This window comes from Electrona antarctica (genome assembly GCF_951216825.1).
Source record: "Electrona antarctica genome assembly, chromosome: 9".
Classification (NCBI taxonomy): Eukaryota; Metazoa; Chordata; class Actinopteri; order Myctophiformes; family Myctophidae; genus Electrona; species Electrona antarctica.
Window position 1 is genome coordinate 20,567,654 of NC_136790.1, and position 27,597 is coordinate 20,595,250.

At 44.7% G+C, this 27,597-nt stretch overlaps 2 protein-coding genes across 2 annotated transcripts in view; one reads left to right on the forward strand and one right to left on the reverse strand.

Moving 5' to 3' along the window:
* The window catches only part of suclg2 (succinate-CoA ligase GDP-forming subunit beta), a 155,754-nt gene that overhangs the window by 47,797 nt on the left and 80,360 nt on the right, over nt 1-27,597 (reverse strand). Inside the window, exons 8-9 of the mRNA XM_079510896.1 lie at nt 27,190-27,351; nt 25,473-25,615 (exon numbers count right to left, since the gene is read on the reverse strand). Of these exons, the coding sequence (XP_079367022.1) occupies nt 25,473-25,615; nt 27,190-27,351 (305 nt within the window). The remainder of the gene's footprint in view (nt 1-25,472; nt 25,616-27,189; nt 27,352-27,597) is intronic.
* On the forward strand, nt 16,463-19,947 carry LOC306929225 (uncharacterized protein; the record flags this gene model as incomplete). The annotated part of the gene is made up of 3 exons (XM_079509665.1): nt 16,463-16,540; nt 16,848-19,166; nt 19,938-19,947. The coding sequence occupies exons 2-3, from the start codon at nt 17,062-17,064 to the stop codon at nt 19,945-19,947; spliced, it is 2,115 nt and encodes a 704-aa protein (XP_079365791.1). The 5' UTR covers nt 16,463-16,540; nt 16,848-17,061.

The following is a 27,597-nucleotide window of genomic DNA, read 5'->3' on the forward strand; positions in this document are numbered from 1 at the left end:
GCTCATGATGATTATGCCAAAGTTACATCACACAGTGATATGTGGCATAGCTTGTTTGACCTGCTGTCCGTGTAGTTGGATATTGATCATTGTGAAACATCCTAACATACTGTCCTTATACTTGGGGAGATATTTTTTTACTAGAAATTACTGCCTGCCAAAACCCACATTAGTGGATATCAGACAGTCAGTTGCAGCAGAAGATGACGTTCGCTAGTTATAGTTTCGGAAAGGCAGCGCCACAGCGGGGGTTTCCTCCCTCCAGCACGGCTTAAAAACTCACATGTCTGTACCGGGCACAAACACACTTGTATTCAGTGCTGGTACTGTGTACCAGCACTGAATCTTTTAACCACTTTAGACCTATGTACTTATAGTTGACTGGGGTTTCCCAGGGCTCCATACGCGTAGACCCGTGTCTTCTTTCCCTCTAGTCTACACCAAATATTTTCGCTGAATAATTAGGGACACTATACGGTTCATGCGGTTAATAGTACCGGAGTTCTACTTCACCCGGGCATGCACCACCATTCAACTCCTGGGAAACGTGAACCTCGGGATGATATCGTGGGTAGCAATCCAAGCATATTTTCAGATGCTTCAGCTTCTCATTAGGTTGTGGGCCGTACATTCCTGCAGCAAACATTCAACCGCTCCCACTGCAATTAACCTGTCTCATTGACAGAAGCTTAACCTCTATAACAGTAGCTTCCAAACACTGCACCCCCCCCCCCCCCCCCCCCCCAACCCCCACCCCCACCACGCAGACAGCCAGAGGACCTGAGAGGGCACAAGGTTGGGGTGTTATTCGATGACTCACAGAGCCGGGGCTGATCTCATCAACTGGATGTTTGGGTGGCCTCACATAAGCCCCCCGCCCACCCACCCACCCTGCATGTATACATCAACGCCACGCAAGCGTGAAATGAGGGCGGTTCGACAGTCACGCCACTGCCGCAATATTTAACACCGGCGGCGACGGCAACACTCACGTCTCGCGGCGGGGACAGAATGGAGATGGTGGTGATGGTAAAGGATGGACGGATGTAGGGCTGACACTAGCCATTATCTTCTTAGTAATTATTCTATTGATTTCTTTGGTGATTGTTGGAATAACCGAGAAGCTTGTGTAAGACAAATGTATTGTTGTTTCACGTTGATTAAAAATCAACAAATCAATGTGAAAATTTCGTCTTCATAATCAACAATAATGGTTTTAGTCTGATTAGCCTTGTTTAATACTTTGTTGTACAACAGTGTCCCCCTAAAAATATATATATTATTTTTATATGCACGTATTTTTTCTATTTTTCTTTTACGACAAATGAATTTCCATTTTCTTAAACAATAAAAAAAGTAACGCATGGCCAAGGCGGATGGGCCAGTGATACGAGACATGATAATAGCTTACTGATCCGTGACCAAGTTCAGAAACAAAAGGAACACTCAATCCATACCGCACCACAATATGAATAGCAAGCGGATACTATGTATAGTATATGTGGCACAATTGGAATATGGCAGTGGAGCTTAATCTATTCACTAAATGCCTTGAGGTTACGTGTAAGATGTGAATTACACAGAACAATGATTATGCGGCTCTCTGTTGAGGAGCTACAGCTTGCTACATATGCGGCTCTCTGTTGAGGAGCTACAGCATGCTACGTTACAAAGCAAAGAAGAGAATGTGGGGCAACAATGGCTTCAAACGGCCAGATGAGCCCCAGAGGGACCATCGGCGCTGTTAACCATTAGTGCTTCCAAGACTCTGCGACTGAACGCGACATTCAATCCCCTGCGTTAGCAGACGTACGTTGTGGGGGGAGAGAAAGGCAGAGCGCTTCCCGCACATACTGTACAGTAAGTACATGGGAATAGAAGAAGCCATTCCATCACAAGCTCTTGCCGGTGCTCAACTTCACAAGGTCGTTCCATCACAGGGTTGCGACCGGAAGGTCCTATCCGATCGCTGGCTGGCTGGCTGGCTCCCCGGGCCCCCATGGAGGCCACCAGGTGCTGGGATGACAAAACGCCCCTGGCAGCAATAAGAGAAGGGGGAGAGGGGAGCTCAATTAGCCCCCAGATCCAATCCTAGGTCCTCTATTGATTTCCCATGGATGAGGAATGGCAGACAGGAGACTGCTCAATCAGACCATGCCCATGGGACAGGGAGTGCATGTTCACGTGTGTGCATATGGCCGTGCATGTACGCCACAGTACAGTACATGTCTGCGGTGCGAAATAATCAGCAGGGAGGGGCAGGGGGTCTGAGACGAGGTGAAGAATGCATTTAATAATCCATAGTATTTATGCATACATGATTAACATGGTTAAGTAATGGTGCCGTCTATTGACGGCCCTGTGTAACATGACATGAGTCTTTAAGGGCATGCTGTGCCGTCCTACCCAGATCAAACGGAGGGGCTACAAAGATGAGACATTAGCTCCCTGAAGGGCAGAACCATCCGACAGGTCATCAGCTCGGCGGAGCATCACTCAGATCATTCCTTTCGCCTCCCCAAATTAACCTTCTCCACGAGGAAGGGGGAGGGAAAGAGGACAGAGGCCTGACAGCCTCATTCGTCCTCTACTTATGGTTCGAGACATCTTCCTCAGGCGGCGAGGATGAAATACATTCGTATGCGATCGCGGCATGTGATGCGTGCATTATGGGTGTTCTTCAGTCTACTCTGCATGGGTTCAGGATGGAGTACAGTGCAGTTTTATGGTGTCTAATCAAGAGGCTGTGTGTGTGTGTGTGTGTGTGTGTGTGTCTGTGTTATTTGTCGGGTAATGTGGACCTTTTTGGCACGGTTCTGGCACGGTTCTCTAGCCGAGCTGGGAGGGACTGTTCTAGTATCATCACGCATCACAGTTGATAAGGAGTGAGATAAAACAATAACAACTCTGAAGAGAAAGAGGAACTGAATAAGCACAAAAAATGAATGAGAACAGTATAGTGTGAACACATGGAACTACACAAGGTATATATGAGCCTGATCACAGGGAGACAACGTGATGCCATCTTAACACATTTTGTGCCCAAGACGTCCACAGACGTCCTAGGAATTACCACATGTAGTGCCCAGGACGTCTGTGGACGTCTTGGTAAAAAAAGAAAAAAAAAGATTTTTTTTTAATTTAAAAATGTCAAAAAGTGGGTCTAAAAAGTGGGCACCCTGGGTCACCATTTTGAAAGATTAAAAGGGCACATAATGTGTGTGCCCTCTGCATTCTATAAAACCAGTTCTGCATTCTATTAATGGTTTTAAGCAGGGGGGGGGGGGGGGGGGGGGGGAGCCGGGACACCAACTCATGTAAAAACAACAGCCTTGCAAACAGCAAGAAGAAAGGGAGCAGCAAAGCTCAATTAAACACCTCTAGATGAAATGCTGCTGAGATTAGCATCTAGCTCAGTCCCAGCGGAACTCCATCCATCTGTGGTAACATCTAAACACGAGAAGAGCAAGCAGTGTGCGTTGTGTGCAGGCGGGCGGCATCTGTGGACGCATCGCTGAGTTGGCAACGCCAACTGCAAACACAGTACCGTTGACATTAGAGATGACTGGGGGGGGGGCAAAGAGACTGCACTGTCATAATTATGACACTTCAAGTGAAACAATGTGCCGTGCCGCGTCGAGGAAGGATCTGAGCGCCACTTCATTAACAGCACACGGGAGCTTGGGCAAAAAAAAAGAGAAAAAAAGAAAATCACCTGACAATGAGCAAAACCACTGCCAGAATTACTGAAGTTATACACCTATCTAAAAAATCCACAAATCTGTGTGTGCGCCACATGTCTTTCCTTTTTGCATATCTCGAGAACTGTCCAACCGATCGTCTTCAGATTTGATGTGTTGTGTTGACGCCCCAAGGATGTCAGTGTTTCAGAGTGAAGTAGATCGGATTAGCGGTTCTCCAAAATGAATGACGTGCGTGTGGATACGGGCTTGTGTTATTTAAATCAAAGAAAACAGTATATACGTATGAGGGCCATTACTGGACCACGTATTGCTTTGCCATGTTTTTCTTTTTTTGCTTGTTTTGTGCTGTTGGCCAATATTATAATGCCTTTTAGAATAATGATGCCACTTATGTATATTATTAGTCATTGTGTTGCTGTAATTTATAGCTACATGGGCAACGAATTGCAGTGTTCACACAGCTACATCTTTGTTATTTGAAGAGACCTCTCATTATCCCATCATGTAGCTAACGTATAAAAACGCGGGGAGAAAGGCCTCAGTATTTTTCAAAATGCCCTCTGAGCCACAGTCTGGTTTGATAGGAAACAATGCATCAACACAAGGAGCTTGGAAACTCTTCTCCGTCACCCCTCACTCCAATTATCTCGCTCCGTTATCTCCACTGCTCTTGTACACTACATTCATACACTTTGCAGGAAAAGACGAAACAATCGTGCAGTGTGGAGAAACTATGAATCAAAGGCAGCCCTGCCAACTTGCCAAGTCTGATAAAGTTAACCAACACACCTGGTACAACAATGACAAAACCAAACTCAGATGTATTCTGTTACTTCAATGTACAATTGAGGTATTTACTATTTAGCGGACTCCAAAGAGAATTAGAAAGTGCAAGGTCAGAGAGTGTTCTATGAATATTAAGAACAGGATAAAGCCTGAGTAAAGCCTGAGACAACCTGTGTCAGAACAATGCGCTGTGAGCTTATACATCTATTTTCAATGTGCGACAATGGTGCGCAACGCCTTCAGTACTCAAGTACTTAAAGAGGAGGGCAGTAAGAACGACAACAATTATACGACAAACTCTGCATTTCATCTAAACAACACAAGTACTGTAGCATCTGTACTGTTGCAGGAAGGGTACAGTAGATACCCTTCGGTACATATGTACAGTAGCAAAAATAAAAAGTAGCCCAAGATGAGATTGAGTAAACAAATATTACTAATATCCCTCTCACTTCCCATACTGAACTACAGTTGTGTAATATATGGACAACTGATAACTATGCTTTCCTTTGGCTTCCATTGCAAAAGACAAAATGGCATGTTCAAATGCTGAAATGGGGCTCTGAACTATTGCTTTGCATCTCTGAGGTTTTGAAAGCACTGGAGCCTTGAGCGCACACACACACACACACACACACACACACACACACACACACACACACACACACACACACACACACACACACACACACACACACACACACACACACACACACACACACACACACACACACACACACACACACACACACACACACACACACACACACACACACACACACACACACACACACACACAAAAAGGACACTTTGAGCTGTACACTGTACACGTGCACACACTTTACATTTGATTAGGCTTCCGGAGCCTACATGTCAAGGATTAACTGAGTCAGTGCACTCCGTAAGAACAAAAAGGGCTTAGCGTGCAGCAGAGGCTGCCCACACTGCTGCTATGATCTCCAAGCTAGTGGAGTAGAACAGATCCCATGATGTACAACAGCCTAAGCCTATATCCTTCACTATAGAGAGAGAATTTAATGCGCTGTAAGCAAATCTGCAGGAAGGCATATTTTATGACTCGCAGTCGCAGCCTTGCTCTTTGTAATGGGAAATGCACACTGTGACCTACACACAGTCCATAGGAATTGGCGGGGCGGGGGTGGGGGGGGGGGGGGGTGCGGTGGTTGCACATAATCCAAAGAGCTATTTCTCCCATAACCCATTTAGACCTGAGGACGATTCTACAAATGTCTTCTAAAATCCTGACAATTTTCAGAAAAACCCATGTTTCTATGTGTCAGTGGTTCTCAAACATTTTAATGTCAAGGACATCCGAAAATATATGTAATTGGCCGCCGACCCCCCATCTGAAAATATGTTGTTCCAGGGACCCTCCCCCAGAAGCAAAGATACGAGTTAAAAACGTTTGCTCTGAAAGAATATGCCCAAAATGGCTTAAAGCACACAAGGGCCTGCAGTAACCACATAGCCTGCCTGCTATGACCAATGCTTCCCGTCTGTCTGGGGGTCCATGGACTCAGCGTGGCAGTCCCAGTGCGCAGACTGGACTCCGGGTTCCTTCAGTGGCGAGTCCCCTCCCTTTAGTATCTGCTTAATACTCCAGGCACTGGGAATGAACTCCATTACTGGTAGCTGGCTTTCTGTTCTCTCTTTCGTCTTTTTTCTCCTCGACGGCTTCTCATTGTTTGTGTTTATGACACAGGGGACTGGCAGCTCCCACAGGCCCGGCTGCGAGGCGGAGCGCTGATTCCTCCCCCCCCTCGAAACGGTGAGCCGCGGGGCCCCCGCGTCGTCACGTGTGACTTTCGTGATAGCGGGCTGTTTGGGCTCCCCGGGGGTGCAGCTAGATGCGTTTTGTGTGTGTGTGTGTGTGTGTTTGTGTGTGTGTTGTGTGCTCCGAGCGAGTGCCCTTCAGTAGGACTTGTATACATAAGCCTGTGACACTTCACGCACGTATCTCCAGGCGTGTGACTGATTTCCCATCACCGTGTCACGTGTGGCGGCAGTGCTTCTTATGAAGCCAAACCTGAAGGATGCAGAGGGTTATACAACGGCAGTTGTTCCCGCATTGTATCACTCACCACGTAAACCAATTAATCCATTTTGATTCTACATCCTGACAGTTTTCTGAAAAAGCTATGTTTCTATGTCGTCCTTCGATTTAAAAAAAATAGCAGACCTACAAGCTCGTAGCGCGCCACTCGGTGGCGCGCTATGAGCTTGTAGATCTGCTATTTTTCAATAGCTAGGGCATAACATGATGCTAACACCAAAAGGGGTTCCCGCCCAAAATGCGTTAAGACCTGAGGCCGATTCTACTCTAGTTCTTACAACCTCTCTCTCTCTCACACTTTCAAGATTTTAGAAAAAATTTCAAAAATAGTACATGTACGTCCTCGCAGTGACGTGCTGTGAGCCTATATATCTGCTATTGAATAGCCAACATTTTAAATGACACAGATGCTCTCCCGGTTTTATTGGGTTAAACCCTACATACGTACCTTGTTGAAAGTCAAACGGCGAAAATAGCCAATCTGTTTTGATCTGTTATTTTCAAAGAATATGTTGTTACCATTTTATTTAAGCAGATATTTCTGCTGAACGTTCGTCACCTATCATGATATGCACAGAATATTAGAGATACTGGGGTTAATGTGGTTAAATTACTCCATCGCCAGAGCACCAAAAGAAAACTCCCGAAAAACCCCACACATCTGACATAATCTCATAGAGCTATCAGACAGATAGGGATCAAAGTCCAAGCATCACTACTGAATATCTTCCCTTTCCCCTCTCCATCCACATTGGACATAGGCCCAGACATCACCACGGGGGAGGGGGGCCTGGCTTTTGAGAGCCTTCACTAGCAGCCGTGAGGCTAGGGAGAGAGCCTGACCATTGGCCTTAACAGGATTGAGTCAGATCAAAGGAGAGAGAGAGAGAGAGAGAGAGAGAGAGAGAGAGAGAGAGAGAGAGAGAGAGAGAGAGAGAGAGAGAGAGAGAGAGAGAGAGAGAGAGAGAGAGAGAGAGAGAGAGGATGGGAGGCAGGGAGAGAAAGCAGGAGAGGGAATAAAAAGGCAAGCTGCAGGCACACGTTGGTGTGTGCCTTTATAATCCAATGCTTGGACAACAATAGTACGATTCATGAAAAATTTGCTTTGCTGATGATAACAGAGCACAGGTTCCGGAACACAGCGAGAGTGATGGTAGGCATTGGTGGCCTGTCTGAGAGGGGCGGGGGGGGGGGGGGGGGGGGGAGATATCCTTCTCCTATCACAGCAACTCACGAATCTTGCTGCTGTGTTTGCACATTGTTGTACTTCGCCCAGCAGATATGGGAGTTTTTTGTCATTGGTCATGTTTTCAAAATCTCCGTGTGTGGTTGTAATCTGTGGGAAGTATGTGTCTCTGATGTCTTGGTACAATGGACAGATGGTTAGGAAGTGTAGCTCGGTTTCCACTTCATTTTGTGTGCAGTGGGTGCATAGTCTGTCTTCTCTCGGGATACAGGTCTGCCTGTATATACACATACACATACACACTCGGTAGGTGGAGACTCAACAAGCAAGAGGAAGTCAGCACAAACTGAAAACAGACACACATTTAACATCTTCATTTGTGTTCACATGTAATGATACAGATCACGGACAGAGGAAGCATAGTCTCCTCCATATGTGGCAACGGACTGAAAATACAGTAATTTAGCCAGGCATTCCTCCTGCAATCTGCAGGCCTCTCACAACAGTCACAGATGAGATACACATTACACACTGTACAACACGCTGCTGCAGGAGGGAACACAGGTGAGATTTAAAATCACTCACACATACCTGCCTGAAGGAATGGTAAATATGAAACACCTACAGTAGGAAGTGTTGTGTTGTGTGTTGTACACACGCGCGCACAGCCGCATACACACCTTTATCTTTGCCTGGGAGGAGGGTCACTGGACTGAACTAATGTTAATGTGCCAATTTGTCTTCACGCCTGAGAAGAAGAGCGCAGGGGTTGCAAACATTGTCTCTTTCCGCAATGTCTCATGCCTGCTTCGCACAACACAGCATCGGTAAACAGACCACGCCACGGAAACACTCTGCATGCCTACAGGTGACAATTATACCACAATTGCGCCCCACTAGCGCGCGCGCGCGCACACACACACACACACACACACACACACACACACACACACACACACACACACACACACACACACACACACACACACACACACACACACACACACACACACACACACACACACACACACACACACACACACACACACACACACACACACACACACACACACACAAAGAAGACATATATTTACAACGGAGAACCGTGGATTCTGCAGGAAAATACCATAAATCACTCCTGGCCAGGAAAAGAAAGAAAATAAATACAGGAAGAACACCCTTAAGCCTTCAGAACAAAATGGCCGTCAAATAAGGCAAAAACATCCATCCAACCCTTTTCCTTGGAGGCACAAGGCAATAAGGAGGTTATTTGGCTGTTGGTATTTGCTGGCTGCTACTGCTGCCTTGTGCCTACAGGTGATGTGAGTGAAGGAGGGGCACTCAATAAATTCAACCATTCTGTCAACAGACGCTTCTGTTTGTGTGGATATGAGGAAAGTGGGGCTATTTATTTTAACACTGAAAATAAATATGTTCCTGCCAGAGGCCCAAGATTCAAACCCAGCTTCGCACTCAGCTTTGAAGGAAATAAATACAAATAAACAAAACACCTCGCACATACTTCTTCAAAAACATAGAGCCTCATGATTCCTACCCTACTCCCCGACCCAAGACTCAATCAATCGATCGATTGATTGATAGAAAAAGTATACTTTTTCAGGACCATCATCCCTGCATGCCATGCATTTCTGATGCCATGCCAATTATTTTGTGGGCAAAAATACGAATGGATACATACAATCATTCCACTAATGAGAGTGGTGAGCGGAGGAAGTGAGCAAACAACAAGCAGGAGTCTTAGTCATCTTCAATCTCTCGGCCTGTCTGGGCTATTCAGCGCTAACCGTACACTCGCATCGCCTCTGCTCTCACTACAATGAGCTCCAGACATCAAAGCTGGAAGAGCGAGGGAAGAAAGAGTGAGAGAGAGCGAGAGCGACATGGCAACAGGAGCACGCCAGGGAGGAAGACTAATAGAGAAGAGAGACAGATGTGTTATTTTCTTCGTCTCGTTTTGGAGTGGAAATTGATGGGATCATTATTACTGCAGGACATACAGTATCCTGCAGTAATGTTAGCTTGGTGTGGCTTGTATCACTTATTACTCACTTTCCGCCTCGTAAAGTATAAGGGAGAGTCTGTGAAGGATTGAGCGTGTCATTATCGGCTTCCCCTACTACACAGACCAAGGAAGCTATATAGGCTATTCAGTGTATTAGGCAGAACATACTCACAGTGGTGGTACTTTTACTTACTGTAAGTACTTTGTACTTAAGTACAATTGTGAGGTATCTGTACTTTACTTGAGTATTTCCAATGTCCAATCATTTTGCTTCTACTCCACTACATTTCAGAGGCACATGTTGTACTTTTACTCCATTGCATTTATTTGAAAACTTTAGTTACTAGTTACTTTGTCGATTTTGATTATTATTACAAAACATACAATAACCACTCCAACCTTATATACATTTTTGCCATTTGAAAATAGCACATCTGCATGCTCACAATGTGTCGCATTGTGAGCTTTTACATCTAATATTTTCAAAATATTTGTATACATTTGAAAACTTGAAACAGGAGATTTTACATAGTGAGTACTTTCTATTTTTGGTACTTTTAAGTACATTTCGATGTCAATACGTTTGTACTTTTAGTCAAGTACATTTTCAATTCTGGACTTGTAACGAAGTAGTTCTACATTGCATTATTGATACTTTTACTTAAGTAAAACAATTGAGTACTTTTTCCACCACTGCCTACTAATTTTTTCTAAACTTTCATCCCACGATTTTGAAACCCAATTTTTCACCCAGTGTCAATTATCAAATGTAATCCTGGGCACTACACTTCCTCTGCCAACCTGGGGGATCAGCGGACTGACCTCATGCTTCCTTCTAAGCATTAGGAGTCCAAGCTGCTTCTTTTCACCTGACAGGGGAGAGTTTCCCCAGTCGGACGTAGTGTGTGGAAGGAACACGTTATTCCAACCAGTTCCTTTCCCCTCCATCAGGCGCCCCGGCTGGCCAGGGGGAAGGTAGTTTTAGAGACCAGGAGTATTGCATGTTTTTTGTGAGGGTACCTACCCTAGGGGACACGGGGAGAACATGCAAACTCCACACAGAAAGGCTCTTTTGGGCACTGATGACACGGAGGAGGGAACACACCCCCAGCGCCCACAGCGTCCCCAGCGGGCATCAAACCCAGGACCTTCTAGCTGTGAGGCGACAGCACTACCGACTGTGCCACCGTGCCCCCTACCACTGCCTACTCATAACCCCTCTGCTGTCAGATGCTACAGCATGCAGTGAAGTATGCTGGCCTTTTGGGTTCACGCACACAAGGGAAGAAAACAGTTCAGGCACAGGAGAACTACAAAGAATACAAATAAATTGCAAAATTGCATTCTGCATCGGGTTTATTAAAACACATCAACGTGTGTCACAACTTAAGCACTATATCCTCTAGGTCTAGGAAATCAAAATGTTTTGCTTGGTCACGTTCAGCAATCACCTCGCCAGCACCACAATTTGAATTTTAATCAAAATGGTTGGGATTGGAATTGATTTAAAAAAATGGAAGCAGCAAATGCAAGTTGTTGTCTCTATGTCTTGTTTCTCATGGGTTTCTCGAACGTTTTCAAGTATTTGGCTGGGAACTCTCGTCCGAAAATAGTTTGTGTCAGGGACCGCCCATACATTTTGTGTTTGTTTAAATATTCCTTTTTTAAAGATCTTCTTTAGTAAGAGAAATCTATGCAAATCTGGGAACTAAATCGTTACCAAGAAATTTCTTCACCAATGTGTTTCTAAAGGTGTCTAATACTATGTACTAAAAGTTTGAAATTCAACTCCCGTGGGAAATTGAGTTATTAGCATAATATGCATAATATGCCCATAACATCCTATATAAGGCAAAAAAGTCCAAATTTCATCATTCTTTAAGTAACATGTGACATATGAAACTAGGGTGTTTGCATGATTCTGAATCCATTCCAAGCATTAGTTTTGCACAAAAAACACTCCTTGGGAGGAAAACGGCCACACAAACGTGATGATGTCAGCACATTTGGTCAAGTGGATATGGCCTAATTTAGCCCAAGGAGTGTTTTTTGTGCAAAACTAATGCTTGGAATGGATTCAGAATCATGCAATCACCCTAGTTTCATATGTCACATGCTACTTAAAGAATGATGAAATTTGGACTTTTTTGCCTTATATAGGATGTTATGGGCATATTATGCATATTATGCTAATAACTCAATTTCCCACGGGAGTTGAATTTCAAACTTTTAGTACATGTTATTAGACACCTTTAGAAACACATTGGTGAAGAAATTTCTTGGTAACGATTTAGTTCCCAGATTTGTCAAATACCTGATAAAATGCCCTTACTACTTGCATTGTGAGTTTGGGGCGGCAGTGGCTCAGGGGTATATAGTGATCTGATATCTCATACAGGCAGTCAGTGGATGAAAGAAAGTTATGATTCCTTGCAAAAAATACAAACTACCTGCCAACAGAACAGAACTGAACGTGACTGGAGATAGTTTTGTGTCCCCCCCTAAAGCCCTAGAATCTGACTGACTGAAGACATTTGTTTACATTTACGTTTACTGAGATTATTCATATCACTCATCTGTAACATTCACCAGGAAATGTATTTTCTGTTATTTTTTGTTACCCATAGATTTTTTGTTGATTTTATGTATGCTGTTTTAACCTGTATTGTTATTTGCTGCTCCTGCAAATAACTGCACTTTGTAACTTTGTTTGGAAAAGTGCTGTATAAATAAATTCATTATCATTAATAAATATATTTTTGAGTGAAGGAACAGCAATGTCTGTGTCAACCGTGTGTTCAACCGTGTGTTCATGTTTGTGTGTTTGTGTGTGACTATGAGCACCAGTACCAATGAGTACCAAAAGTGGCGCTGTTGTGCCAGAAACAGAGAGAGAGAGATAGTGCTGCACTGTTGCCTGCTAATGAGAGAGAGGGGGGGGGGGGGGGTATTTGCACCACTCAGTTCACACGGGTGTGATTTTTTATAAATGTTTCGATTCCGATAATAATCTCGATTCTTACACAAATCTATTTCCCCCCCCCCCCAACACCCCTAATGATGACCCATGCTAGAGGAAGTTCTAGATTCCACTCCGCTGTCTTCATTTATCTATTTTTTTCCCCATGTGCTTGTTTGTTTGTGTAATTATTCTCTCTTTCCGTCCCCTTACAGGACATGTTGATGAATTCAGGTGAGACCAAATAGAATTTACACACAGTGGATATTGGAGTGGTCCAATGCATCACCTGCTGGGGCGGGAAGACATGGCAGGTTTTTAACATTCATCATGTTTAAAGCTGCACGTCACCGTTCCCTTCACATATAGAGGAGAGAGAGAGAGAGAGAGAGAGAGACCTGCTGCCAGCGGCTCAATACAAACCTGTGGTCCATGGGAAACATGGGGCGGGAACCCCTTTTGGTGTTAGCATTATGTTGTGCTTTAGCTATTGAAAAATAGCAGATCTACAAGCTCATAGCGCGCCACCGAGTGGTGCGCTATGAGCTTGTAGGTCTGCTATTTTTGAAAAATCGAAGAACCACTGACATAGAAACATAGCTTTTTCAGAAAACTGTCAGACATTTTTAGAATCTGATCTCAGGCCTAAATGGGTTAAAGCTGCACGTCACCATTCCCTTCACATATAGAGGGGGAAGAGAGAGAGAGAGAGAGAGAGAGAGAGAGAGAGACCTGCTGCCAGCGGCTCAATACAAACCTGTGGTCCATGGGAAACAATTAACTACAGAGTTAAGTTGCAAGACTTGCAATGGCACTGGATCAACGGTTTTATTATATTTTTCTGACACTTGCTTAGGCAATGTAAACGTATGTTTTTTCATGCCAATAAAGCTCCTTTGAATTTAATTGGATTGAATAGAACATAATGTATTGTGCGTACTTGTCGGCCTTCCATTCAATCTCATTCACAGCCACTTTTCACAACAATGTAACTAATTCTAACTCGGCTGCAGCTGTTCCAACATCCAACAACCGACTCCCCCCCCCCCCAAGGACTACTCTCAGTTTCAGCATAATTGTGTATAATCTGTATTTCTGTAACTGTTTGTATGTAATGTTGCCTTTATCTTTAGCACATATCCTTATAAGACCATTTAGAATGGCATCTCCTGTCAGAGTGAACTGTAAAAAGTGTTTGAGATTGGGGCTCAGTCAGGAGGCTTCTGCCCCGACAGGCTGTCTGTCCCCCAGGCCAGGAGGTGGGGCTGCTGTATGCTGTTGCTCTGCCCGAATATTCACTTGACCCTGACCTGACTGGATATTAATATTTCCCATAAGAATGTACTGTAGGTTTGGCAGACTGTCACACACAGCGACAAGTGTCAGGGTTCACTTTGTAGCTTCATGGGATGTCACTGGCTTCCATTGAAAATTAATTGTAGCCGGTCGCTTTAATATTAATAGTAAGTAGAACTATTTGATTGTTTTCAGCTTTACCCAGCTGATGGAAACAGTTAGGGGTTAGAGACCACAGCTGCTCTGATTGAGATGGTTGGGGACCAATTCACCATATACATACGATGACCATTTAGCTATTAAAGTTAATGAAATGCCACCTCGTTGGGGTGGAATTTCATCCCAACCCGCAAATATGACGTGAAAGCAAAATGGCCCCTGTGTGAATATAGTCAATTGAGGAAGGCCGTGGTTTTATTTGGTAGTTCCCCATGCGGTGCAATGTACATGTTGTATATTAAAACTACGAGTTTGTCAATATGTGAGAGATGAATCGTATTTAGAACAACCCAAATTGGGGTTATATCAAAAAGGGCCAAACTGTTCAGGACAGGAGTCCAACAATCACAAACCCACCGAAGCCACCTGCCCATCATCTGCTAACAGAGTCTTGGAGAACTGAGAAATTACCACTCAATGTGGATTTGGAGTAAAACTACATCATCTGCATGACAAGAACAATTTAGACAACAACATATGGCAAAAGTGTTACCAATGTATGTATTAGCCTCTTTAATGCTATGCTCTGAATCACACAATCTATAAAAGTCTACTGAAGTCTGACAAGAAAATGCACACCCCTTGGGTCATTTCTTAGACTATAGTTTGTATAGTATATCTGTCTGAAAATGTGTTGTTGTTTGTGTGTGTGTGTGTGTGTGTGTGTGTGTGTGTGTGTGTGTGTGTGTGTGTGTACTGTGTGTGTGTGTGTGTGTGTGTGTGTGTGTGTGTGTGTGTGTGTGTGTGTGCGTGCGCGTGTGCGACTGTGCGTGCGTGCGTGCGAGAGAGAGAAAAGAAGACCATAATTAAAATAAGACTAAGCCCTCAAGGGCTTTATTGTGTTTTTATCTACGGTGATGCTAATATGACTGTATGTCGAGAAAGTGCTGCTGTGGTGTTTTGTGTGATATTCTTTAGATAAATAAAAATCAATCAATCAATCTAGTGACTACATCTCCCATTACACATGCGGCCGCTGCCGGGCACACGTAGTCAGTGTCACGTTGTGTTGCACTAGATTTTCCCTTTATGTAGGAGAGACGCCGTGTCAGTTCTGTGTCGTTTCATCTAACACACTCTGGTAGCAAGTGTCATGAAATATAATGAATGTCACAAACGCTTTTGACAGTGTGCCGTGCTTCAGTGGGGACAGTGAGTCACACTGTATTGAATATAACTAAATATCATAAACGATATATAGAGCCACCTATCAGACAGAACCGCCAGACTTGTTTATCTTTGGAACACAGTTCCAAGTAGCCTTGCCGAGCCATGAGGCCCATAGGGCAGGAGCCTATCTCCTGTTTCTGTAGCGTGAGGCAGCTTGACAGACTTATAGCATGTCATGTAGACAGCACAATAATTGCATTGTATGTAGTCATAGCACTTCATAGTACATATGTATAGCATAGTATAGTATATATGTATAGTTTATATGTATAGTGTCATTATATAGATATGTTCTAGTTACGTTCTTAGCTTACGCATGTTTCATGATAAATGCATTTTATATATGTGATGTATTCCCATGCTTTTTTGTTCTTGCCTAATGTAAGTCGCTCTGGATTAAAAGCGTCTGCTAAATGCCTAAATTGTAAATTGATGTACAAGTACACCCCCACATGACGTGACGCTAGTATGTCGCAGGGACTTACCCCCAATCCAACCCTTGATGCTGAGTGCCAAGCAGGGAGGAACTGGGTCCCATTTTTAGAGTCTTTGGTATGACCCGGCCGGGGATTGAACCCCAACCTCCCAGTCTCAGGGCGGACACTCTAACCACAAGGCCACTGAGCTGGTAGTTCTTATATTACTTGATAAAAAAAGAAATGTCTATGGGATTTTGAATGGTAAAAAATCTTCATGACCCAGAGAGTGTGGGTCTGACATCAGGACTTCTGTACTCTGTAGTATATTATTTTGGTTGTAAAAAAATAAAAAATCGTATTAATTTCACATCAATGAATCGGTGCAGCAGACCAAAAAGGTGTAAAGTAGGCTAAAGACATACATGTGATGTATCTGAGATACTATCTGTTTAGACTTAAATTATAATTTGTGCTGGCTTCTGTATCTTGTTTTCATGCTTATCATTGTTCAGCCACTAGGTGGTGCATTTATGCTGTGTATTTCTCTTGTCTCTGGCACTGCGGTCAGATTGGGCTAATTAAGATGAAGTTAGGAACACCTGTAGACCATTATGCAAGGAGAAGTGAGTTTGCAAGTTGTTAATGCAGAGAGCAGACGTTTTTGATCCTTGCTCTTGTTTGTGATCACCACAGGATCATTGCTTGTAAGTTATGCATTCCCTTCTTTGCACAAATGCCAGTTTGTTGATATTGCTGACTTAGACTACAGTTGTGAGATAATTTAGACATTGTAGCCTAGCTTTCTTTACACATGCTGTGTGTGGCATTAGGCCTGTAGCTGGCGTTGCATAAGCCAGCCTTCTGTTATTGGGGTTGCATTATGTGTTGCATTTACAGTACATTATTTTCTGTATTGTTGGTTACTCTCATGTCATGTGTAATTTGACAGCTTCCTTTGATGTGTGCAGTACAGAAATATTACCAATCAATGCTATTTTCCTTTTTTTGTAGTTTTACTGTGTGTATCCTGCTACTGTGAGTGAGTGGAGAGGAATAAATCCATCGCTTGTGAGAAACAGTAAAAGGACTCCCAGTTGTCTGTCTGCCTAGTTGGAAAAGGGGGAACTTCCTTACGAGGGCAGAATAGTAAAAAAGCAGACACAACGGTGATTACAACTTCTGTGGGTCAGAAGCCTGCTCAACAACCCCAACCACAACAACCAAGATGTCAGAGAACCAGCTCGAGGTGAGATCGGAGGCTGGACGCTCATCGAAAGCATCAAAACGTTCCAGTAAATCAGCAGTTAGTCTGGCAGCAGTAGAAGCACGCGCCAAGGCCGAAGCGGCACATACCAAAGCAGCCTTCGCACAAAAGGAGATTGATATAAAGGTAAAGAGGGCCCAACTGCAAGTAGAGGCAACGCGACTTGAGGCTACTCTGGAGGCGATGCAGCTGGAGAAGGAGGCAGCAGCCGCCTCAGCCGAAGCCACCGTCTTTGAAGCTGCTGCTGCTGCTGAGGAGGTGGCAAACGTCGAGCTGCATGGCTCACCTCATGAACCCTACGAGAGAACTGAAAAGTATGTTCAGGAGCAATATGTATATATGAACACCAAACACCCATCAGCATACACCGACGGTGCAGAGCCCGATGCTAAGGTTAAATTGGCTTCCCCAGCAGCCGACAGCCACGAGCCACCAGGTGAACCTCCCCCAGATCAGAAACCTACTAATAGCCAAGGTGAGAGGCAATTCTCATCTCCACATAGCCCTACTCCTAACAAACAATCCCCTACCTTGAGACGCCCACCAGTCCATTTCAGCCCTAAAAAAGGTGAGTGGAAGTGGCACACACCGCAGTCTACTGAGTTTAAGAGCTCACGATCACCCAGAGACAATACAGAGCATAACAACCAGTCACCTAGAGATGGACATAATGCCCCTGGTGAATCCCATTCAGTTTTAGACTTAGCCAAGTTCCTAGCTCGCCGTGACCTACTCACGGCTGGTCTCACAAAGTTCAACGACATGCCGGAGGATTACTGGGCTTGGAAATCTACATTCTCCAACGTCATTGAAGACCTTGATTTGAAACCCAGTGAGGAACTTGACCTGCTAATTAAGTGGCTTGGACCAGAATCCACCGAACATGCAAAGAGAATGAGGTCAGTTAACATTAGAGACCCCGCAGAGGCCCTTAGTATGGTCTGGGAAAGGTTAGAGGAGTGCTACGGCTCTGCAGAGGCCATGGAGTGTGCTCTCTTTAACAAGCTGAAACGTTTCCCCCAGATCTCAAGCAGAGACCCTCAGCGCCTGCGGGAGTTAGGTGACCTTCTCCTCGAAATTCACCAAGCTAAAGAGGAAGGCTACTTAGGCGGCCTGAACTATCTGGACACCGCCCATGGCATTAGCCCCATTCTGGAGAAACTACCCTTCAACCTCCAGGAGAAATGGATGGTGCACGGCACGAGATATAAACAACGCTATCACCTCAGCTTCCCACCTTTCTCAGTATTCACCGGGTTCATTCGTGATGAAGCAAGGATGAGGAATGACCCGAGTTTCATCGTTGCAATCTCTAGCACCACCCCACCTCAGAGAGACACACACCAACTGAAATCAACAAGAACGCCCATAACAGTGCACAGAACAGAAGTGGACAGCACCCAACAGAAGGATGAGGCCAACGCATTGGATAACCTTAAGAAGCAGTGTCCTATTCATAAACTACCGCACCCTCTGCACAAGTGTAGAGGGTTCAGACAAAAGCCCCTGGAGGAACGCAAGGCCTTCCTTAAAGAGAACGGTATATGTTTCCGTTGCTGTGCTTCAACTTCACACCAAGCAAAGAACTGCCAGGCTGTCATTCAATGTTCTGAGTGCGACAGTGATAGGCACATTGGAGCCCTTCATGCTGGCCCAGCACCCTGGACTGTGATGCCAACCCCTGAAGAGGATGGCGGGGAGGAAGAGGAATCTCCCTCCACCTCAATCACCACTTCTACTTGCACAGAGGTCTGCGGAGACAGCACTACTGGAAGATCCTGTTCCAAAATCAGCCTTGTGTATGTATATCCCAAGGGCCAATCAGCTAAGAAAGTCAAAGCATATGCTATTCTAGACGACCAGTGCAACAGGTCTTTGGCCAGGTCGGCCTTCTTCGAGACGTTCGACATAGCTGCTGACACATCCCCTTACACACTCAAAACGTGCGCAGGTGTGTCAGAAACTGCAGGCCGAAGAGCAAGGGGTTTCGTCGTGGAGTCGGCCGACGGGAAGACCAGTCTTGCCCTGCCTACACTTATCGAGTGTGACCAGCTACCAGATAATAGGTCAGAGATTCCCACGGCAGCAGTGGCGAAGTCTCATACTCACCTGAAGTCATTAGCCTCTAGGATACCCCCACTAGAACCCAAGGCAGAGATTCTGCTTCTTCTAGGAAGAGACATTATTCAAGCTCACAAGGTGCTAGAGCTACGTAATGGACCCCTGCACGCTCCCTTTGCACAACGTTTAGCCCTGGGCTGGGTCATAGTAGGACAGGTCTGCCTCGATCGTGCTCACAAACCTTCACTTGTAAATGCTTTCAGCACCAGCATACTGGAGAACGGACTTCACAGCAGAATTATGGAAAAGGGTCCAAGTCTTCCCTGTCCCAAGGAAGACTTGGACCAAACAAGGACCGCCATAGCCCACAAAGCAACACGATTCCTTCAGAGAGGAGTTAAAGGTCATCAAAGAAAGAGCAGCCATCTCTACTAAATGCAGGCCACTCTACAGCCTGTGCCCTTTCGATGATAGTTCTGGCCTCCCCAAGGTTGGAGGACACTTGCCAAAAGCGAGCCTAGACAGAGACAAAACTAATCCTCTAAAAAGGATCAAGACAGCAAAGGATGGGTCATGCAAAGGTTTTTATGTCCCGTCTCCCAGTCTGGGTTGCTGCTTCCTTCAGAGACTTACATTTTATTTTATGGTGGTATCTTCACAGATACCAGGCGGGGAGTGTGCTGGCTTCTGTATCTTGTTTTCATGCTTATCATTGTTCAGCCACTAGGTGGTGCATTTATGCTGTGTATTTCTCTTGTCTCTGGCACTGCGGTCAGATTGGGCTAATTAAGATGAAGTTAGGAACACCTGTAGACCATTATGCAAGGAGAAGTGAGTTTGCAAGTTGTTAATGCAGAGAGCAGACGTTTTTGATCCTTGCTCTTGTTTGTGATCACCACAGGATCATTGCTTGTAAGTTATGCATTCCCTTCTTTGCACAAATGCCAGTTTGTTGATATTGCTGACTTAGACTACAGTTGTGAGATAATTTAGACATTGTAGCCTAGCTTTCTTTACACATGCTGTGTGTGGCATTAGGCCTGTAGCTGGCGTTGCATAAGCCAGCCTTCTGTTATTGGGGTTGCATTATGTGTTGCATTTACAGTACATTATTTTCTGTATTGTTGGTTACTCTCATGTCATGTGTAATTTGACAGCTTCCTTTGATGTGTGCAGTACAGAAATATTACCAATCAATGCTATTTTCCTTTTTTTGTAGTTTTACTGTGTGTATCCTGCTACTGTGAGTGAGTGGAGAGGAATAAATCCATCGCTTGTGAGAAACAGTAAAAGGACTCCCAGTTGTCTGTCTGCCTAGTTGGAAAAGGGGGAACTTCCTTACGAGGGCAGAATATAATTATAAGAGACTATTCCTCAAGACTCCTTAGTCGAGCGTGTCTTCTCCTGACAGAATTGATGAGGGTAGGAGAGTTGTCTAGACTTAACAGTCAACAGTCCATTTATACACATGTAATCTACTGTAAGTCACAACAGCATTCTGTAACAGTCACAACATATGACATCTTCTATGTTCTTGCTGATAATTAAATGACAATGAAATAAATAACAATACCATCAGTGTATTTTTGTTTATGCACTAGATTGTAATAAAAAACCATAGCATCCTAGAAAGGTACTGTAAAGTATGGACTTTTTTCCCTCTTCTTTTATCCAATCGTGGCAAGGCAAAGCAGACTGCTCATACGTTTGACTAATTGTTTCATCACAGCAAAGTGGCGGACCAAAACAAGCCCACTGCCCCAAACATTAACTATCAACTACTGATGCCAGCCAATCTGAGAATTTGAATGGAAGTTATAATCAGCTGCAGTCCTCATCAGTCAGCAGGCAGGCCAGGCCTTTGGGAAATGTCACCAAAGTCCCACGATGGCCAATCTGGGCCTGAGACCAAGCACTCCCTGGGTATTAACATCGAGGTCAATCACAGTATACTTCACTTAGGAGCATAGCTGCCAAAAAAGAAATTATAACATAATATTCCGGGGGATTGTCATATGTGTTTTTTGTCAACATTGTCTAGTCAGATTGAGTCAATATGCCAGCTGGACGGTCAAACAAGCTTGTGTAAACAAGAAAAAAATGAAAATGGGAGAGAGGGCAGTGGCAGATGTGCTGCCATAGACACACTGATCCCTCAACATGGCAGTGACAGCAGAAAGAACATGAACGGTATTAAGACGACTGTCAACACACAATCAACAGTGTGGCGCTGTCACCAGGATCTCATTGTTTACTGAGGACTTACAGTCACATGATGGCATTAATGTAGTCCATAGAGCAGAGATTCACCATGCATGCAGGACGGTGAATCAGCAGGATTAGAAATAAATGGATACTTGTGCCTGCCTGCATTCATCTTCAGTATACTCAACTACTGTAATGAATGTCTTTAATGAATCAATAGAAATGGATGTGGTGATTGCAAGTTGATCCAGAACGCTGCTGTGGCTCTTAACCCATTCTGGACGGGAACCCCCGTTGGTGTTTTAAGCATTATGTTATACTGTTAGCTATTGAAAAATAGCAGATCTACAAGCTCATAGCGCGGCACTGAGTGCCACGCTACAAGCTTGTAGATCTGCTATTTTTGAAAAATCGTGAAAATGTGGCGAAAACATTTATATAATATATTCTTTCACAGCGAACGTTTTTAACTCAAATCTTTGCTACCGGGGGGTCACTGGAACAACACGTTTTTAGATGGGGGTTGGCGGGCCAATAACATATAATTTTTGGGGTCCTTGACATGAAATATTGAGCACCACTGATATAGAAACATAGGTTTTTCAGAAAACGGTCAGACATTTTTTTTTAAAATTTCGACGGCAGGTCTAAATGGGTTAATACTAAAGGTACTTTCAGACGGGCATCGATTAACACAGAGACGTTGTCGCCTGGATCAACGACGGGTCTGCTCCAGATCTGGATCAACGACAGGTCTGCTCCAGATCTGGATCAACGACGGGTCTGCTCCAGATCTGGATCAACGACGGGTCTGCTCCAGATCTGCGCATGAGGGGCGGGACATTGCAAGGTTAAAAAGCGTGTGCATCGGCCTGGGCCATGGCTCAGTGGTCCAGGCACCTTGGCTGGCAATCCAGTCTGGCAGTGTGCCGCGGGTTCGACTCCCGATCCCGACGGCCTTTACTGCATGTCTTCCTCCCCATCTCTCTCCCCATTTCCTGTCAGCCTACTGTCTGTCCCTCCATAAAAAAAATTAAATAAAAGTGAAAGCCAAAAAAAAAAAAAAAAAAGCGGGTGCATGAAACCAGCATGCGTGCGACAATTTCACCAGGGGCGGACATATCGGGGGGAGGGGGATGTGGTCTAACCCCGGCCCGGACCTCCTGGGGGCCCGGGCTGTCAGATGATCGATGGACGATTTTTTACACAGTCACTCACGACAGATAAAACCAGCGGGCCCCGCGAATCCCGCATCATCCCGCAATTAACCAGAGCTACATACAGAGCTTACAGCTATAGCCTATAATAGCCTACACTTTAGCAAAATATCATGTCTGATGAGAATGTAGGCTACTGCGCGGCTGGACAAGCACCGTGGAGTCTGTCTCACTCACTCTCTCCAACAGACATCCTCAGCCACGCTCCCAAAGTAGCAGCACCTGTCACTCATTAGTAGGCTAATCACTAGTCTGTGAGGAGTGCATATGTGTGGAGTTCTCCACAACAGACTTTTTCGCTTCTAAACCCCTTGCTTTTCCCTGTGTGCGTCACTCAGCAATAAGGTGAAATAGAACACAAAGTAGCCTATTTTTTTTTTAACACGCAGCACGTCTCTCCTCTCTCACTCTCACTCTCTCACTCTCACTCTCACTCTCACTCTCTCGCTCTCTCTCACTCTCTCACTCTCTCACTCTGTGACTGTGAGACTGTGACAAAGACGCGGTCAATAATATATAGCATAAATAGTAGGCCAAATATAACACTTCCTCTACCTGTGACTGTGATCAGCTCCTCACACACATAACGAGGGGGGGGGGGGGGGGGGGAGTCAGGTTCGGCGAGCCCCGGTCGTGCGGTCCACCCCCCGGCCCGGCCCAAAGTAGTTCCGCCAGTGAATTTCACGGGACCGCGCCCACGTAAATACGATTGCGTTGTCGCCCCTCGACTTCTCCGCGCGTACAGAATAAGAAACCGCAGGTCTCATTGAAAATGAATTACTAGGTGCGTCAATCGCTGCCCGTTTCAAAAGGACCTTAAGAATGTGGATCATATCACTTCAGTTCTCGGACCTTTACGCTGATTCCCAGTGAGTAAAATAAATGATTTCAAAATACAGCACTATTGTTTTTTTCTTTTCTGCCGTTTTAATGTTGTGTATGTTATAATGGGCGACTGTGGCTCAAGAGGTAGAGCAGGTCGTCCAATGATCCATGGGTCGGTGGTTCGAATCCCGGCTCCTCCTGTCCTTGGGCAAGACACTGAACCCCAAATTTCTCCCGATGTGCTGGCTGGTACCTTGCATGGCTTCCGCCGCAATCGGTGTATGAATGTGTGTGTGAATGGGTGAATGTAATGCACAATCTATGTAAAGCGCCTTGGCTAAAGGTGCTATATAAATGCACCATTTAACCCATTCTGACCTGAGATCAGATTCTAAAAAATGTCTTCTACATCCTGACAGTTTTCTGAAAAAGCTATGTTTCTGTCAGTCGTTCTTCGATTTTTCAAAAATAGCAGACCTACAAGGTCATAGCGAGCCGCTCGGTGGTGCACTATGAGCTTGTAGATCTGCAATGCTTAATGTTTTGTGTAAAGCACTCTGAATTGGCTTGCTCTTGAAATGTGCTACAGTATAATAAGCTTGCCTTGCTTAGTCACACACAGCTCACAGTTTCCCTTACTAAAACAGCAGAGAGTACCACGGTCTCTGGGCTAATCAGTGCTGTTGTCATACTGACGTATTCCTAATTACACTGACATGGAACCTGCTATGACATGTATGGCACCTGGCTGGCAAATTGAAAACAATAAAACACAGGAAAGCACTTTTTTTTTTTGCTGTTGTGTATATTAAGCAGTATTGGTTGTCCAGTGCTGGCCTACGTTTGCCATGTAGCAGCGGAATCTGTTTTTTTCTTTTATTTTGTAGATGTTGTAGATCAGCATTTTTATTTCCAGCTTGTGGCCAGTCAAAATGAAGGAGAAGTGGTTCCCTAAATATATAGTTATTATGTTAGAATTAATAATACAACTCTATTACTCTGGATGCAAATGTGTGAGCCTTGAGGAAAGAGTTGTTTATCCACTTAAGCCCTCTTCAAACATTTCTAAACATAGCTGTAGAAAATGTTGGAAGATTTTTTTTGTGGGCACTCGGGTGGCACAGTGGTGCAGAGCCTTTATGGAACAGAGGAAAAATAAAGTACCGGAATCGACAAGCAGAATCGGAACCGGAATCGATAACATCTTAACGATACCAATCCCTAAGGTGAGTGAGAAGGATACAACAGCAGTGGTAAAAAAAAAGTAGCACAAAAGAAAAGAAGAGGAAAAAAAAGAAATATGACATTTCCAAAAAAATAATGCAAGGCAGTACATATATCCTGGCAGGGAATTTCCTTTCATTGCATACAATACATTTTTACTTCGCTACTTATGCTCCGAGTATAACCGTGGTATGTGTAATCTGTGGTTGGTGGGTTGTTTTTGATGTTTTCACCGACTTGCACCGACACACAAGAATTGTACTGCGTGCCGTGGAGTGACAAAAAGGATCTTATCGAGTAGAGCGGAAATGGTGTTTTAGACATACGACATACGCTCTAGAATCGATCGACAACAACGGGAGGTAAGAATAAATCTATCGCGACTAGCGACTGGACCGCGGAAGGCCGTCAAACACAGGATATTTTTTTCAGAATTAGACGGGATGATTTAGATCGGGAGTTATGAACGTTTTAAGATTTTCGTTTTCGTCAGCTAAACAGGCAGAGAACCTTTTCGATGACGTGTCACTCTTGCACGTCATCGAGGATTGGGCAACAAGCGCTCCTAGGCTGTGGAGCGATGTGATCGGTTTTGATATCATTAATCTCCGTCCTATTTATCAATCTCCGCCTTGGGCACTTGACCATGAACTTGACGGAGATCTCCGCCCCGGGCCTCCATGGTGTTAACGTCTTAGTGAGCATTTAAGCGGCCTCACACTAGAAGATGAGGTGTCAACATGTAAGTCATTAGTGTGCAAATTTGCACTAAAGCAATGTGCACGCATATGTAGTTATGTGCACACGCACGTGCGTGCACATGCGTGGATTGATTCTTACCTTGGGGTCAGCGGTGAGGAGCTTAAAGGCCTCGTACACCTGTCTTTCCTGGACTCCTCCGCCCAGGTCCAGGAAGTTAGCCGGCTTCCCGCCGTGCAGGTCAATGATGTCACACGTGGCCATGGCGAGCCCCGCTCCATTCACTGTTAACAGCAGTGGTCAAGGGTCAAAAATGCTTTGAATATGCAGGTATGCAAATGCTAAGCTCCGATACAAAATTATTATGCCAGAAGAGAGACTCATTTACATGAGCACCGTTTCCTTAGACAGACTTTCTTTGACGCAGTTAAATGCGTTTGCTTGATAACTTAAGAGGACTACTAATGATACTGTAGCGTGGTAATGACCTGCACTATAATGAAGCTAGTGTTGGCTATTAACCCATTTTGACCAGAGATCAGATTCTAAAAATGTCTTCTACATCCTGACCGTTTTCTGGAAAAGCTATGTTTATATGTCAGTCGTTCTTCGATTTTTCAAAAATAGCAGACCTACAAGCTTGTAGCGCGCCACTCGGTGGCGCGCTATGAGCTTGTAGATCTGCTATTTTTCAATAGCTAAAGCATAACATAATGCTAACACCAAAAGGGGTTCCCGCCAAGAATGGGTTAAGGCCTAGCACGACTCCAGAATTGACACAAAACCCCTGAGAGTAAAGAACAGTGACGCAGGTATAACCCACAGTTAATTAAAATGAACATTACCAGTACTAAAGGGAAAGATCAAATAATGTAAGAGCACGAACAATTAAATCAAGCAGTAAATTAGCACCTAGAGAGGAACAAATAAGCTAAATGCGTAGCACGTCACGTACAGAGTGGGTCTCCAGAATTGGCTTGAAGTCTTGATGTTGAACGAGGCAAAGAAATGTAATTATAATGACGAGGGGAATGCTGGTTCTTTTACGTGTCAATATTTAGCCCAGCGCTAGAAAGGCTACCTCGCCAAGTTAAATGGGAGCCAATAGATTTAGTGCACAAACAAGTCCTAATTCATTAGGGTTAAACGCTGTTCATACTTCGTTTTGTGCCGAAATAAATACCCTATCTACATGCTCACAACGTGCCACGATGCAATGTGTTGCCGTACTTGTAGATCTGCTATTTGCAGGTAAGCGATTCCACCATACGATGGCATGAAAATAGTCCCATTAGCGGAGCTGAGCTGGGGTGCTGGGAAGCTCTCCTACAGAGATCTCAATAGAAAAGCAGGGAAAATCACTTTAACAGCTGTTACGTCAGTAGCTTACCGAGCTTTCAAAGGATCTCCGGGGCCTTACAAGTGATATTACATTTTAGACGGGTGGGGGTGGCAGCACTAGTGCTAACCGAACACTTCTAATGTGTTTATGGGGCTACAGGGTAGCTAGCTGAAGCACCTGTTAGTGCTGCTAAAGCTTTGATTTATGACAAGAGAGGGAACCTTTAATGAGAATGCTAACAATCCGGCTCACTGGAGACTTTCTGGGAGGATTATGGCTAATTATTATGCATTGGTTATGGCAGCGCTCCTTCTGGAGTCCTGAGAACGTTGGACTGGATAAGAGGGCTGCACTGCCTTTGCTTTGACTGTTTCAGCTCCTTAGAAACAATAATGCCCTAGCACTCCAAGAGTAGACAGCGGCTGAATTAATTTGTGCGTGCGTGCATGTGCATGCGTGACTGCTAGTTTGTGTGCATGTGTTTGTGAGTTTTGAAGCAGTGTTGTGTTTGCACACCAAAGCAGGCGATGTTTCCGTCCAGTCCGATATATTTGAGATCCCACTTGGCGGCCTCAGTCTCCGTAGGGTCGCTCTCTGCGTTGTCGTCCATGGCAAACACTGCCTTCTGGCGGAACTCGGCGTTGTCGTCAAAGTTGATCTTGGCATCGAAGCACACCACTGTAGCAGACATGGTAAAAAGACAAGCAGATGACAGAGAGACAAGATAAGAGAAAGATGGACAGAAAAGGCGAGATGAAATAGAAAGGGGCAAGAGCGCATAAAACTTCAGGAATGAAACGGGGGAAACTCATTAAAAGCTCAAACACCTTAAGTAAATGAAAGGAAGACTGGCAGCTCACCCCATTAGTCTTGATTAAATCAGCGACAGGCACACTGAGGCATGTGTCACTCTACAGCAGAAGC